This window comes from Mercenaria mercenaria, chromosome 16 (genome assembly GCF_021730395.1).
Source record: "Mercenaria mercenaria strain notata chromosome 16, MADL_Memer_1, whole genome shotgun sequence".
NCBI lineage: Eukaryota > Metazoa > Mollusca > Bivalvia > Venerida > Veneridae > Mercenaria > Mercenaria mercenaria.
The window spans coordinates 37,375,320-37,391,983 of record NC_069376.1 but is presented as its reverse complement, the minus strand read 5'-3'; the positions used below and the strand labels follow the sequence as shown (position 1 = coordinate 37,391,983).

At 36.0% G+C, this 16,664-nt stretch overlaps 1 protein-coding gene across 2 annotated transcripts in view; it reads left to right on the top strand.

Moving 5' to 3' along the window:
• Positions 1–14,887: 14,887 nt before the first annotated feature.
• The window catches only part of LOC123540230 (regulating synaptic membrane exocytosis protein 1-like), a 96,573-nt gene continuing 94,796 nt past the window's right edge, over positions 14,888–16,664 (top strand). For both annotated transcript variants that reach the window (XM_053526747.1, XM_045325067.2), the window contains exon 1: positions 14,888–15,276. In XM_053526747.1, the coding sequence (XP_053382722.1) occupies positions 15,143–15,276 (134 nt within the window). In that variant the 5' untranslated portion in view covers positions 14,888–15,142. The remainder of the gene's footprint in view (positions 15,277–16,664) is intronic.

Below are 16,664 nucleotides of genomic sequence, written 5' to 3'. Positions count from 1 at the left end.
ATTGGTTGGACTTTTGTTAACCTTATGCTTATATGTTGAAATACTTCTATATTGGTTGGACAACCAACCGGGATAGGAAAATCATTATACTTATATGTTGAAATACTTCTATATTGGTTGGACAACCAACCGGGATAGCAAATTCAAATCCTAAACATACTTTCAATGAAAGTCTAACATTTACTAAACATTCAGTGAACGCAAATAAGTGTAAATGAATTAAAGTTTCGAACAAAATCATAAGCTGACTTAACCGTGTCAACCAAAGTCTGATTAGCCACCTTTAAACTTATTTACTTGCGTCAAATCTGACTAAAGTGCATTTAGGTTGGGGTTGGTTTTACTCAACTGTTTATTACAAGCTATTTAAGCATACTGTATATACAAACATATATGCGAATATATGTATTTATAATGATGAAACGAAGTTAAAAGTATAGTAACAAGCCACAATGGTAAATTAACCTTTATTTTTAACCCATATTGCACCATTTATAGCAGATCTAATAACATCATTGTTAAATTGACAAGAATCAGAATCTGTCAACTCTCCAAAAAGGTAAGAGATTAATCAAGACCTTTTCTGCAAAGTGTCTAAATTAAAACTTAACATACTAAACGTTTGTTTTATAGCCTTATTACACTAGAAAACTATAGACATTTAAGTAAGGAGTCTATATTAGCAATACAGTACTATAATGTTACTGTGGGTATTTTCTAATGACCCCTTGGATATGGTGCCTGTTTTTTTTATTTTCATTGTTTTATGTTTTTTATTTATCTATTTTTAGAAAAAAGCAATTTATGTGAAACCTCAAATCTAAATTCCAGCTTGTCTCATGCTGCCCATTGTTTTCTCGTTTAGCATGCATTTCCATTTCCGTCCATGAAAAGGCTCAATCAAAAACCGACAATGCAATATTTTCGTTTTTGTGGTGTTGGGCGATCTGTGGATTTCTATTTTTGTTTTTCTATTTATTTAAGGAGTCATAAAATAATATATAGTTTTCCTAAACGTTGAGTTACTATGGCTTTCTGATGTCAAAGAGATGTTGTTGTACCCCTGTCAAAGTCCGGGGAAAAGCTGTTTAGTTAAGTTAAAAGCCCAAAATGGACATTAAAGAAATCGGACACACCGTAATACAGGGTGTGCCAGAATATGTGTCCACTTAACAAATGCTAATAACTTTTCACAAAAGAGTCACACATAAACAAATTATATCTCATTTGAAAGAGTACATACACGCGTTCTTGTGCATTGCAATTATCCATCGCTCTTTACGTTAGAATCACTCTTGGTAGATTATTTTATATGCTTGCAATGACAATTCACCGATTACGAGAAAATAGTTGTTGTTTGATAGTGTCATACTTACGCGTTGACGCAAGTGTAATCAGGGGTCGCTTTGTACTAACTTTACCATCTTTAACCGAAATTCTACTTAAACGGCAGTTCCTCATCACTATTAGCAAAGAATTACAGTGAACAAGTGTTTGTGGCTGGAAGCTAGAGAGCGCTGCTATCTCATTTGTTGTTTCTAACGAAACGTGACCTGTTAAAACGCATTAGAATAAAATCTGTAAAATGATTTTATTAACTATCACAACAGCAATCTTTAAGGTCCGTTTGGCGGCTGTAAAAAGTTTTCCCGTACTTGGATTCAGTGTTGTTATATTTTCTGGTCCATTGGGATCATGGAGTCCAGTCAACAAATATGTAATAGAGCTCCGCTTAAGCCGGTGCTAGTGGGCGTGAGAGGTGTTGCACATTTCATTACCTCTCATGAACAGACTCAATCAAACCGAGTCTGCTATTATTGTTCTTGGTTGCATTCTTTGCTTCCAAAGGATCTTTTTACAGATTTGATCACTCATTTTGACACAGTTTTCCATAACGTCTTGGTGGCATTTAGATCAAAATTAATGATTTTTGCACTGTCCGTCCGTCACACTTCGTTTCCGATCAAGAACTGGAGAACCATTTGACCTAGAACCTTTAAACTTAATAGGATGATAGGACTTACAGAGAAGATAACCACTGTTACTTTTGGAGTCACTCGATCAAAGGTCAAGGTCACATAGGCCTGATCATGGAAAACCGTTTCCGATCAAGAACTTGAGAAACACTTGACCAAGAATGTTAAACTTTATAGGATGATTGGACATGCAAAAAAGATGACCCCCTATTGAGTATGGTGTTCACCAGGGTGTAAATCCTACATACGTCCTCTTATTTCTAACATTTGTGTAGATGAAATATTCTTTATAAAAATATCGTTTTAATAAACTGATTTGAAAATAATTCAAAGCAGGCGAACCGTAATAACTTTCAGGCGAATTGTATTAATGAACAAACTGACTCCTTTATGTATTTTGATTTACAGTCTCAAACATATGTAAAAAGCTGCAAGTCGAATAAATATCCCAGAAAGACAGTAAATTCTTCGACCAAAGTACAAATTTTCTGGCTCTATAAAGTTTATAAATATTTTGTCAGCTCAAATTTTAACAACTGCCCATTAGTATAGCATTCATATAGAAAATATAAAAAAACACTGAAAAGCTAGAATGAATTACAGTATATACACAACTTTTCTAACTTTAAATCTTGCCTTTTGTTTTTTCCTCTGCCAAATTGTGACATATTTGAATGAAATGCTGATGAAGACGTAATCCACTATACATTTAACAGGGCCTTTGTTACATCAGGTATTATTATCATCATGGTATTGTATTGATAATCTTAAACAACATCTCTTTATGTATATGTGAAGAAAAAAACAATAACATTAATATTTAACTGTTTACAATAATTTTTTATTAAAAAGTGCACTACAGGGTCTTCTACTATCAGTTTCGTTTAGACTACTAATTTAGACTACTCTTTTCTAACTTTTTATATTTTAACCATCGGTGTTGTTTAGCAATGCAATATCATTTCTTAGCACATGCTAAGCCTATAACCATATATTACTTGTAATATCGCATCCAATATTATCTGCTTATAATTCTAAACTTTCTTGTTACTTCCCTTACATAGCGTGACACCATTTGCATTTTTGTGGGAGCTCTGTGTGTCCAAAACGATCGATGTGGAATAGTTTTCGTGTTTTACGAAAATATACGTAACATTATAAACAAAATAAAATTAACAAGAACTTCAAAACGTCATTGTGGTACTTCTGTCTTAGTTCTCACAACTGTAACTCAACTGACAGTACTTTATTTTCTAGGGACCTCCATCACTTGCCCCTCACCAATATGGGTTCGAGCCTCACTCGGGACGTTCAAATCTTCATGTGAGGAAGCCATCCAGCTGGCTTACGGAAGGTCGGTGGTTCTACCCGGTGATGAAATAATACACGGAGGTGCAGCTGGGGTTTTCCTCCACCATCAAATATATGACATATATTGTGTCGGTGCGACGTTAAACCCAACAAGAACAAAAACCAACAAACATTCTTTTTCTGGTGGTCGCATCCGGGATCTATCACAGTACATAAATGTATATATTTACTATATAATCACACTATATAGTATAAGAGAAGTGCAATGCGCAACCGTGGACGAACCTCCAAATTTACTGATATGTTGACCCCCCTAAACTGGAGACGACTTGACCTACGTCGTATTGACCAACGACTGGTTATGATCTAATACATCACCCACGTCTATCCCACTCAAATCCAAACAAGCTCTGATTTTTTATAAGTACATACATGTATACATTTTTCCCTCGCACTATTGTCCATTGGAACTCACTCCCTGAGAATATTGTCTCTCTCGGAAGAAATCAGTTCAGCTAGGCAGTCAACCAGGTTGAATATGTGTCCCCTAGAAACCTGCTCTGTTTTAACCTATTTCAAATAAATCTGTATATACTCATTCTTTTATGCTTTTATTATTTTCTCCCTTTGTAAGTTGACGTGCGTCAAAGTCTATGTCCCCGTGAGAGGTTTGGCTATAGACACATATCTTTGAAACTGAATTTTTAGCTATGCGTCTCTTTATAGGCTGGTCGCAACACGAAACACTTAAATGTCTCAAATAATAAATATACTGCCAATTAAAGGTTAATATCTATCTATCTTTCATTTTTGTCTAACCCTTTACAAGGACGTAGACACTTAGTAGTGATAAACAATATTTGTAATTAAAAAGCTCAGACACGCCTGCTGTAGAAGCACATCATTGTTTAGGGCCATTATGGTGGCGGCCGTATTTCCCCTATTTGTTGACAAAATTTCCCCATAATTATTCTAAAAACAACTCCAAGTAGATCTACATAATTGTGCATAAAACAATGTGTTTTAAGTCATTTTCTTTTCAATTGCAAAGTATTGTTTTATTGTAATGTGATTTTCTCATTCCTTAAGGGTCCTTCCACCACTCTCCCCAAACTGGAAAAACTGCCATATACCAGTGATCTATTTTTCCTATTTCTTTCAGCCGAATACAGGCTGTTTTCCTAGCCAAAGGAGCCCACCCGCTTAGCTCAATAGGGAGAGCGCAGATCTAAGGAGTTCGATCCCCGGGCGGGGCGTATGTTCTCCGTGACGATTTGATAAAAGACATAGTGTCTGACATCATTGGTCCTCCACCTCTGGTTCATGTGGGGAAGTTGGTAGTTACTTGCGGAGAACAGCTTTGTACTGGTACAGAATCCAGGACATGCAGGAACACCGGTTATGTTAACTGCCCGCCATGACGTTGAAAAACGGCGTTAAACCCAAAACAAATAAAAGCCAAAAATAGCTATATTTTCCCCTATAATTGTTACATTTTCTCTTAGAGAAGGTCATATTTCCCCCTTGGAATTTAAAGAAAATGTTCCGTAATATGCAAAGTGAATAATATTACGAAAGTCGGCGTTAGAAAATATATTTTTCAACCGAAATTGTTTCAAATTCACAACTATGATTACTTCTCATCAGGTACCATATTCATAAGGACATTGGCATCAGTTCTTGCAGTTGGGTACTGTGTCTGTTACCATGAAAATCAAATGATTTGCAAAGCAGCATTATCCCTTTTGGGAATTTATCGCGCTATATTTTCCCCTATCCAAACAATCACTGTATACAACCAGTTTCGACCATGTAGTTTTATGTTTGGACTGTACAAGCTATTCTAGAAATCTCCGAGACCGGGTGATTAAGGCCGCCGACTTTAAATCACTGGCCCACCCCTCTATGGCATCGAACCCTCGTTTGGGGTTTAGGAAGCCACCCAGCTAGCTTACGGAAGGTTGGTGGTTCTATCCAGGTGCCCGTCCATACTTTAAATAATGCCACGAAGGCTTGCCTCCAAAAACTGGAAGGTCACTCTATGACCTAAAATGTATCCGTTTTGCATTAATTTCTAGCCCCCACTCACACACCACTATCTCTGCAAAATAATGCCAGCTACTTTTCCCCATCCTTGCTGAAAAGGACGATTTTCATTGGTCCAGCTCGTGTTTTGCTACTTCATGTTGTTAGTATTTTTGGACTTAATTCCATTACCCTCCTTGAAATTCTTACTACCACGCTAATGTATCCACACCGTAGCCGTATGATATGGCTACTTCCAAGGTAGAAACATCACATGATTTAGCTGGTTTCTACTTTTTAAAACATGTTTAACAAAAAAAAAACCTTTTACACGGTATTCCATTGGTGATAGAATTGATAGCGAATTGATAGCGAAACATTTTAATGTTGTCATTAAACTTCTTGCAATCATATCATGGACAAAGTGCATATCAAAACGTGACTATTCTGGGCCATGGCTATTTTGAGACCGCATGTTAGGAAAAGCTGGATGCTATGCTTCCCTATTTGATTGACTGAACTGACGGAATAGGTGGAAAATTCCTTTACATGTAGGTACTGAAAGTCCACTGGGACTGATCTGTTCTGACTTGTTTCGCCTGGCCCTTGAAGGTGTTTGCCTTGTTGACCTGCTTTGTTGCAATGGTATTGCGTGCATGCGTATACAATTCTTTAAATTTGCTTTTTGTATATTTGGCACGAGCATTTTTGTGTCTTTTTGTCATCATATTCCGGTTTAGATTCCACTTTGGTGTTAGCCACTGACTGTTCCCTTGGTACCTTATTTGTTTGTGCTAGTTGTCTAATTGGTTACTGCCTACAGATGTATTTTTGTGGAATAATTCAAACTTCAGTAATACACTGACGTAAGGTTTCATTAACTTGAATGTTCCTTTTAGATCATTCTTGCTTCAGTAGAAAGAATAACAACATCTAATTTAACTTTGAGTAGTTGCCATTGGCATCCACCCTGATGCAAGATGAGCCCATTTCAGGATTAAGTGTTCAACGGTTTGGAAACGACGTGACGGCAGAACTCTCGTGTCTAAATGAAATGTCTGTAAGAAGAAACAACCATAGGTGGATGGCCTTTCTTGTGAAATCTAACATAGACCGAGCTAAAAAGGCAGACCAGAAGTGTTTATATATTTACATCCATGACAACTGTTTATTAGGTTTGAAATCTAACATAGACCGAGCTAAAAAAAAAAAGGCAGACCAGAAGTGTTTATATATTTACATACATGACAACGCTACGAAAAATAATTCGTTGAACTTTGTATAACTGATACGCTGTTCGTTCCACTGTGAACACTATGGAACTGAACTTTGACCTCCAATTGTGACCTTACCCTTTGAGAAATGTGTCCTGGTTATGCGCATGACTCATCATGGGAAACATTTTTGCCAAGTAATATTAAAATCCCTTCATGGATGACAGAGTTATGGACCGGTCAGGAAAAAGCCCTGTTGACCTTTGACCCACCCCCAGTTGTGACCTTGACCTTTGAGCCAGGGATCTGGGATTTGCGTAGGACACGTCGTCTTATGGGGAACATCTGTGCCAAGTGATATAAAAATCCCTTAATGAATGACAGAGTTATGGACCGGACACGAAACAGACCCTGTTCATGCCATGTTAACATTTGACTGCCAAGTGTGACCTTGACCTTTCAGCTTATTATGAGGTACATTTGTGCCAAGTAATGTCAAAATCCGTTCACGGATGGCAGAGTTATGGACCAGACAGGAAAAAACCCTGTTGACCTTTGATCTCCAATTTTGACCTTGACCTTTGAGCTAGGGGTCCGGGTTTTGCGCATGACACATCGTCTCATCATGGTGAACATTTGTTTCGAGTTATATTGAAATCCCTTCATGAATGACAGAGTTTAATATGGATCGGACACGAAATTGCGGACGGACGGACGGAATGACGGACGGAAAAACGCATTCCTATAGTCACCGAAACTGGTTTTTAACCAGTAGGGAACTAATAACGAAATATAGAGTAACAATAATGAATTTTACCATAAGAATATCGAACATACATAAGAATAACGACAGACATATCCAATAATAATATCAAATTTTAGAATATGAATGACACGACACTGAGTAACAATAACAAACATACAATAACAATAACATACATATATAATTTAATTTTTAGCAACGTTTGACATGCCATAGAGTACAAAGCAATATTCAGAATATTATTCTAAACTTTTGTTTTACTTCCCTTACATAGCGTGACGCCATTTGCATTTTTGTGGGAGACCTGCTTGTCCCATTCGATTTGGAATAGTTTTCGAGTTTTACGAAATTACGTAACAATATAAACAAAACAGAAGCAATAAGAACTTCAAAACGCTATCATGTTACTTCTATGTTCCCTTAGAGATAGCTTCTGTAACTTAACTAAAGGTACTTATATTTTCTAAGCTAGGGGCCATCACTTGCCCCTCACCAATATGGGTTCGAGCCTCACTCGGGACGTTGAATTGGTCATGTGAGGAGGCCATCGAGCTGGCTTAAAATAGGTCGGTGGTTTTACCCAGGTGCACACCCGTGATGAAATAATGCACGGATGGCAACTGGGGTCTTCCTTTATCATCAAATCTGGAACACCGGGAAGGGTCTCATATTTTCATGCTATATACTTTTATAAAGTATTCTTTATAACAGTATATAGTATAAAAATATTAGCTTTATAATAGTATATAGCATAAAAAATGTGAGACCCTACCCTGACCATACCCATTGTATGACCTATAATTTTGTCGGTGCGACTTTAAACCCAAACAAAAACAAAAACAAACATTTATTTTGCTGATGGTCACATCAGGGATCCATTATAATACATATATAAAATTTACTAAATAATCACACTTGATCTATATAAGGGAAGTGCAATGCGCAACTATGGACGTTGACCACACTTAACTGGAAACGACTTGACGTACGTCGCATTGACCAACGACTGATTATGATCTTTTATTAACCCCCCCCCCCCCCCATATCTTAGTGGCTATTCCCCCAGAACCCTTCTTAACTCCAAATAAAAAGACAAGTCGTCTATCCTATGGCCTACAGAAAAATCCAAATAAGATCTGATTTTTATAAGTAGATCTATTCATTTTTCCCTCGAACTAAATCTCATTGTAGACCTACATAATTGTGTATAAAACAATGTGTTTTAAGTCATTTTCTTTTCAAGTATAACATATACATATGAAAAATATTGTTTTATTATGATGTGATTTCCTCCTATTTCCCATTCCTAAAGGGATTCCACCACTTTCCCCGAACCGGAAAACTGCCAAGTGTTGTTGTTGTTTTTTTTTTTTTTTTTTTTTTTTTTTGCTATTTTTTCAGACAATACAAGCTGTTTCCCCTAGGCAAAAATAGCCCTAAAGAAGGTCATATTTTCCCCTTGGAATTTAAAGAAAATGTTCCGTAATATGCATAGTGAATAATTTTACGAAAGTCGACATTAAAAAATATATTTTTCAACCCCAATCTTTGTTTCAAATTCACAACTATGTTAATTTCTCATCAGGTACCATATTCATAAGGACATTGGCATCAGTTCTTGCAGTTGGGTACTGTGTCTGGTGTCATGAAAACAAATGATTTGCATTTATCGTGTTATAATTTATCCTTCAGAAAGCCACAAGTTGTTTCGAAAAAAAAAAAACAACAATGTATACAATCAGTTTCGACCATGTAGGTCTATGATTCAACTGTACAAGCTATTTTAGGAATCGCCGTAACTGGGTGTTTAAGGTCGCCGACCTTTGAATCACTGGGGTGTAGAATATTCATAACAGGAAGCCACCCAGCTAGCTTACGGAAGGTTGATGGTTCTACCCAGGTGCCCGTTCGTACTTGAAATAATGCCATGAGGGGTTTCCTCCATCATCAAAAACTGGAGAGTCGCCATATGACCTTAAATGTATCCGTGTTGCGTAAACCTTAAGCCCTTACTCACATACCACTCTCTCTGTGCAAAATAATGCCAGCTATTTTTACTTACCACCTTTTCCACATACTTGCTGAAAAGAACGATTTTCACTGGTCATGCTCGTGTTTTGCTAGCTTTTAGGACTAAATTCCATTACCCTTCCTGAACATCTTTCTACTACGTATTGTATCTACACCCTCCCTGAACACCTGAACATCTTACTACCACGTATTGTATATACACCCTAGTCGTATGATATGGCTACTTCCAAGATTCCAAGATAGAAACATCACATGTCTTTGTTGGTTTCTAAAAAAACGTTTTGAACGGTATTCTGTTGGTGACAGAATTGATAGCGAAACATTTAATGTTGTCATTAAACTTCTTGCAATCATATCATGGACAAAATGCATATCAAAACTTGACTTTTATGGAGATATCGTTTGCAAACACTTCGTAATATTCTGGGCCATGGCTATTATGAGTTCCCTCTTTGATTGACTATGAACTGACGGAATAGGTGGAAAATGACTTCACATGTAGTACTGGAAGTCCACTGGGACTGATCTGTATGGCTTGTTTCGCCTGTCCTCTGAAGGTGTTTGCCTTGTTGATATTCTTTTTTGCAAGGTTATTGCGTGCATGCGTTTACGAGTCTAATCATTCTTTAAATTTGCTTTTTCTATATTTGGCACGAGCATTTTTGTTATTTACATATCGGACTTTTTGTCATCATAATCCGGTTTAGATTCCACTTTGGAGTTAGCCGTTGACTGTCCCTAGGTCGTGTCAAACTTGTACCTTATTTGTTTGTCCTAATTGTCTAATTGTTTACGTTGCTTGCAGATGTATTTTTGTGTAACTATTCACACCAGTAATACACTGATGTAGTGGCTCATTTTGGAAAGTCTGTGTTCTTGGGGCGTGACTGTTCCTTTTAGATCATTATTCTTTCATTATAAAGAACAACAACATTTAATTCGTTGAACTTTGTGTAGTTGCCATTGGTATCCACCCTGATGCAGGATGAGTCTTCATCAGTATCAAGTGTACAAAGGTTTGGAAACGACGTGACAACTGAACTCCACAGCCTAAATTAAATGTCTATAAGAAGAAACAGCCATAGGTGGGTGACCTTTCTTGTGAAATCTAATATAGATATAAACTGACTCCGAGCTTAAAAAAAGGCTGACCAGCAGTGTTATATTTACATCCATGACAACTGTTTTAATATTAGGTTGCAAAGCGCTGCGAAAACTAATTCGTTGAACGTTGTGTAACTGATACGCTTTTCGTTCCACTGTGAACACTATGGAACTGACCTTAGACGAAAGAATTGACGTCACGCTCCATGTATAAAGTGCAAAATATTCGAGAATAAACGAATTTGTCACATGTTTGACGTCGTTGAAGTGAAATGAAGCCATTGCTAAATATTAGTATCACACGTTTATTATATACCTTACAATAAAACTGGGATGTGCCTTTTGATCACAATGGCACATCTAGTTTCATTATGACCCTCTCGGCCCACTATTGCACTAGATTGGCTATTAAGGCCAGAGGGCACTCTAAAGACGTACATTAACCTCTAACACGTTGGCGTCGTTTTAAGTATAAAGGGAAACGTTTGTTGAATTGACTTTGTCAATAATAGGTAAAGAAAAAATGTTTCAGTAGGAAAAGCTAAACGTGTGATGAAAAGAATATTACGTTTGTGTCCTTCCATATCGAATTTATTAAAAGATTTGAATGAAACTGTCAAAATGCTCGGTAGAGCCTTGCATTGCATTATTTCATTCAACTCGTTTAATAAAATTTACAGTATGAACAGGTTCTCATTTTATGACCGCCATATGTCAAAGCTGATATTATGCACTGTGCAGTCTCTGGCTGCTGGTCTATATTACCATAAATATACCGTCCTATGAAAGAATGAGAAAAACTGTTGGATATTATTCTGACCAGTTGGCGATCTACGTCGTTCACTTTGAACCACAGAAAGAGTAAAGTCTAAGTAAACAGAGCCTGTTGTAGACAGACTGTCCAAGATCTGTCCGCCAAATACTTAAATCTACTTTATAATGTTTAGTTGTTTTTACATTTTACATATGATTTAATGGAAAAAAGTCTGAGATCGTTTTCTTAACTCGAAAAGTTTTTCTTTTAAAGTAGTTTTTGTACGTACAATTTTATTGTAATTTGAGGTAAAATACAAATATTGGTTGAAAATTATGCTTGTAATCATAGTAATAAACACATTTTTAATTGCTGTATGGTCAATATGCAAAGGGCATTTGTTAATAAATGACTCCTTACATTACTCACCCGTGTTCGATCGCAGTATGTGGAAGCGGTAAGCCATTCAATACATGTGTACTATTGGTCGTCGGGCAATATTTTAGACTATTGACCGGCAAGTCATTCAGTTTTTTTATTAAATGACATCAGAAATAACCTTCTTAACCTTTTTTTTTTCTTCAAGTCAATCGAGCATATGCTGAATACAGTACAAACATGTAATTAAATTTAATTATAGCAGAGTTAACATTTAAAATTTTTAATTAAAGACGCTAAACATGGATTATATGGTCGGAGAGAAATAAAATCGGATAAATAGTAGAACAGAATGCATTAACTTCCGCGACAGGCGAAACAAATATCGGGAGTGATGAACTTACATCTATAAGCGGCTTGTCTCTCCTTTCAAACTGATCGATAATCCGATATTACACTGACTGGCTACGGAGACAGGTCGCAGTGACGTCACTGTGATTAACCAATCGATTGGAGAAATGGTTATAAATATTTAATACGCTCGGCATACATAAGTTTCCAGCGAGAGGGCTGTTGCCAAGGCGGTGAAAATTATCCGATCATCGTACCTGGTTACAAATTAAAATGTTTCGATTTTTGTCATACTGGGTTTCAATAAACATCGATAGGTAATGTCATATATAGCAGTTTTCAAACTTGAATGATCGAGGAAACCCTAGGCGATTGTCCGTGCAGTACGCTTATTTCAAATACGCGTGAACACCGGGGTGGAACTACCAACTTTGTACAAGCTTATTACATATAGAATATAAATTAAAACGTAGAAACATTTCGTTATATTTTTATTCAGAATGTCATACAGTCCGCGAAATATGCATATGAAAATTTCAATATTTTTGCAAAAAAATGGGAAGAAGTTACGTTTTGTATTTAACAGGAAGGTCTATCGTATCAGTTGTTCCAGGTATTTAATAAAAAAAAATGATAAGATATTTTAGAATCTTGTATAGTGTTATTAAATTTAAAAAAATGCAACAACAAGGTGATAAATAAAGTAGAATCAATCAACCAGTTAGAAAATATGCAATGGTCAGCATATAAAACCTGCAAACGTCACGACGGCTTTTTATAATTGCGGCTTAACGTATTAATTTATAGATATTTCGTATTTTCTGTGTTTTTCATCTCAACTGTTTCTCATAAATGTCTAGTTTGGGTAACTGCTTTATCTGTAGTAAATGTAACATAAAATTAAAAGCATTACGGAACACTAAACGTATGTATACGCATTTGATGGACACAGTATACTAGATGTGGTGTTATTGGTTGATGTGCTTATTAAGGTAACGACAGGGTAGTTTTAAGCTTAAATATACGGACTAAGAATTTCAAAATGATACAAAAAACAATGATCAACATTACATTAGTTGCTTCTAAAAAAGGCTGTTTAATTTGCTATCTACATCATTCTCAGCAGATGCATTTACTTAGCATATAGAATGCTTATTGCTTGCAATTTAGCATTATTATTATCACTAGAACTACCTGTCTCGAAATAATGATAGTTCAGCCTATGTATATTAAATTTAAGCTTTGTGTTTATACCATTACACGTATGTTATTAAAGAAAATATTCGAAGAATTATACACGATAAGGTTCCAAATGTCACCAGCATAAATTACCGCTCTTTTCATTGTTAAGGAGGTAGGTTACCTTGTTACAAGGGTAAATTCAAATTAGTTGAACCGCAGCACATTTTTGTATTTCGTGTAATATGAAGTTTTAACTGCTATAATCTCAATTTCGTTTGTCTCTGTCCCTTCAAGTTCAATTTCTATCCAGGTTTGAAGAACATGACCCTCCAAAGGTATTTCATATTGAAAGAAGAAGGAAAATACGGATATTTAACACTTTTCAGTGTATTTTATTTTCATTGATATCCGTAGAAGTCTGCATAATTGATAATTTTACTAGTATTCACGTTATCTTTGTAATAAAAGTTTAAAATGTATATGTCGCGGGGCTCGTGTTTCCATGGTAACGCATTTTCTCTCATTTTTAAACAACTATGTATGAAAATAGGGGTTTTCGACGGCTTCAGTGCCATTCTGTTAATGACCAACATTGAATATTTGGGTAATATTATTAGCAAAATACCAAGCACTTTACATGGTACCCTATTTTCCTTAACGTGTAAAGTAACCATGGCAACAGAGATGTTTAAAATAGCTTATATCTTGATTTTTGTCGTAGTTTCTTATAAAAAATATTGAATAAGATTATCTTTCTAGTTAATGTAGCTATAAAACATATTATTTCTAACGTAAGTTATATTTTCGTGTTTTTTGCATTTATTCAAACAAATTTCACAGCTTAGAATACTTACAGCAGTACCCCTCGTCTGGCATTTTTCATGGAAAAATCGTTCAGCATGCTGCTATTATTCTCACGGATATTGTTGAAATGAAAATAAAATGCCGAAGCTGTGTTTCTTAAATAGACCAGTGTCAACGCTTTTGAATTTTACATTTAGATACATAGGTCACGGGCTTCGTTTCCTTGGTAAAATCAATTCAATTCAAGAAACCACATTTTTCTACCGAAATTTGAACAATTTTAGATCTTAGTTTTAGTATATGAGTAACAAATTATCAACGGAACCTGAAAAATAGGTATTACAAATCAAACTGCTAGATTTTTTATTTAAAAATGGCCGTAACAAGTAACCTTTCACCCAACTATATTCCAAATAACATTGGTTGCCATCATCCATTTTCTTACATTCCGCATAACATTTCAATATAACTACATAAAAGAAGCAAAATATTGATTTTTATTCAGAGCAAAAGACACATAAAAATATTTCAGCAAATAATGGTTATGTGAAAATAGTTAAAATAAAAAAATAATGCACAGAATTACGTACTTTCATAACAAAAACTATTAATTTTGCGCGGTAACTGACACGTAACGTCATGACGTCAGTGACGTCATTTTAAGGCAACATTGTTTTGAAGCGTTTCTGCGGCAATTTATTCATTATTTCTATATTATTAAGCCATAAAGCATCAGATCGAAGACAGGTTCATGATTTGTTTTCAGAAGAATGAATATACAAACACATTTAGTTTGTCGTAAACGTCGTCGTAAATCGTCACGTTAGCTTCCGGTTGGACATGCGCACATACAAATATGAAGGTAACCTACCTCCTTAAAAGGCGGTAAATTAGCGCGCAGTGCATTGGTCGCCGCGTGCTGTACGGCACGACAAAATTCCAATATTGGAACATCTGTGACATCCCTCTCCAATCGAACTCTGAATGAATCTGAATGTGTCAAGTATACAGCAATGTCGTATCGCATTATTTCCTGTGTAATTGTAGCAAAATCATGGAAGAAACATAGTTCTGTAATGGATTTATTTATTTCGGAGTTAACAAATATGAAGTAGATCGGATTTTATAATAAAATGACTGGGAAAATGGACGGATCCATGAAATGAAGACGAGCTGTCAAACAGTGAACCAGTGACAGAACTTGATTACTTTCTCTGGCGGGGGCTGAAAGACTTGATCGCTCTGAAAGATGTCTGCGACCAGACGACCGTCCCTTCCCCCAATGCCTGACCTCTCTCATCTGAAGGAAGAGGAAAGGAAGATCATTGAAGACGTTTTAAAGCGCCAACGTGAGGAGGAAGAGAGAGAACAGGATATGATTCGGTATGGCTGGGAAATTGTCCGCCATATTGGAAATATTGGGGTTCACAATGGGGAATGTTTATTATTGCCTAAATAAGGAAGTTTCTTAGTCTTCCTACGTTATTTTGTCTAGAAATAAAGAATAATGAGTTTGCAATTAACGGTGCATGGGAAATTAATTTTATGGTAGGAATGGATGACGTATGTTTTAATCACCTTTGGTAGGCGAGGCGTTGCAACCGTGCACCAGTATAAATTGGCGAATCGGGATTTTAATTTTTATCTGCCCTATCCAGAGGGGGTTCGGCATGTGGGTGAATTGTGTTTAGACAACTTAAATATTTAAGTGTTCAGGAGTCTTATTGAAGTCTTATCTTCCCAACCCCCTTACTACCCACTATCCACCCACGCGCCGAACCAGTTTTGGTCCAATAGATTTTATTTTGGTGTTATCGAATGTACACAGATTGTCAAATTATCGTGTAAGATCTGTAGATTGTGCTACGAGCTTATTCGTTAACTACGGATTTCTGTTGTTTGGATATATCTGGACCACATTATGTAGGATGTACATCATTTACACAGTCATTGATGAGTCTGTAAATGATTCATATATACACATATGTACACAATTCATTAGTAATGTTTTATAAAATAAGGACCCAGACAGTTGCAGTCGACCAATCTCATCTTATTCCAACTAGAAACCTAAATTACTTAATCCCCATGTCTCACACTCAGTACTTTTCTAACTCCTACTTCCCTAGGACCATCCGACTCTGGAACTCCCTACCAACTCATGTTAAATCTAGCCCCAGTCTCAGTATCTTTAGAGAGAGGCTGGCGGTGGTCAGTATGTAATTCTGTTGCCTCTGTCCCATTTTAACTGTAGCATACTGTCTTTTTTAGCTTTTATTCTTTTAACATTGTAACATATCAGTTCTTTAACAACTGTTTCTCTGACAGCGCCGCCCAGTGATAGTCGGAAATCGACGGTTGGGTGAAAGATGTAGATGTAGATGTAGATGCACATGGACGATCAATGACAGTCTGAATATTTAATTAAAGAAGCAGCATTTTTAAATATTTTTTTAATGAAACTATTCAAAGAACTATATATATATATATTTTTTGACCCTGGAATGTCAGTTTTTTGTCTTAGTTATTATTAATAACATCCTTTGATATTGATTTGCTAACTAAACTGTGAATGCCAGCAGATTTTACATGGAGTATGGGGGGGGGCACCTATGCTTGTATGCTTTAAACAACCTCAAGTATGAAAATAATGCCAGCCTCCTTATTTTAACCTTTTGACCAGCTTAAAAAACATGTGAAATAATGTTATTGAATAAGAATGTCAGACTTCTAAAATCAGATTAATAGTGCCCTAGTTGTAAACTGTAAAT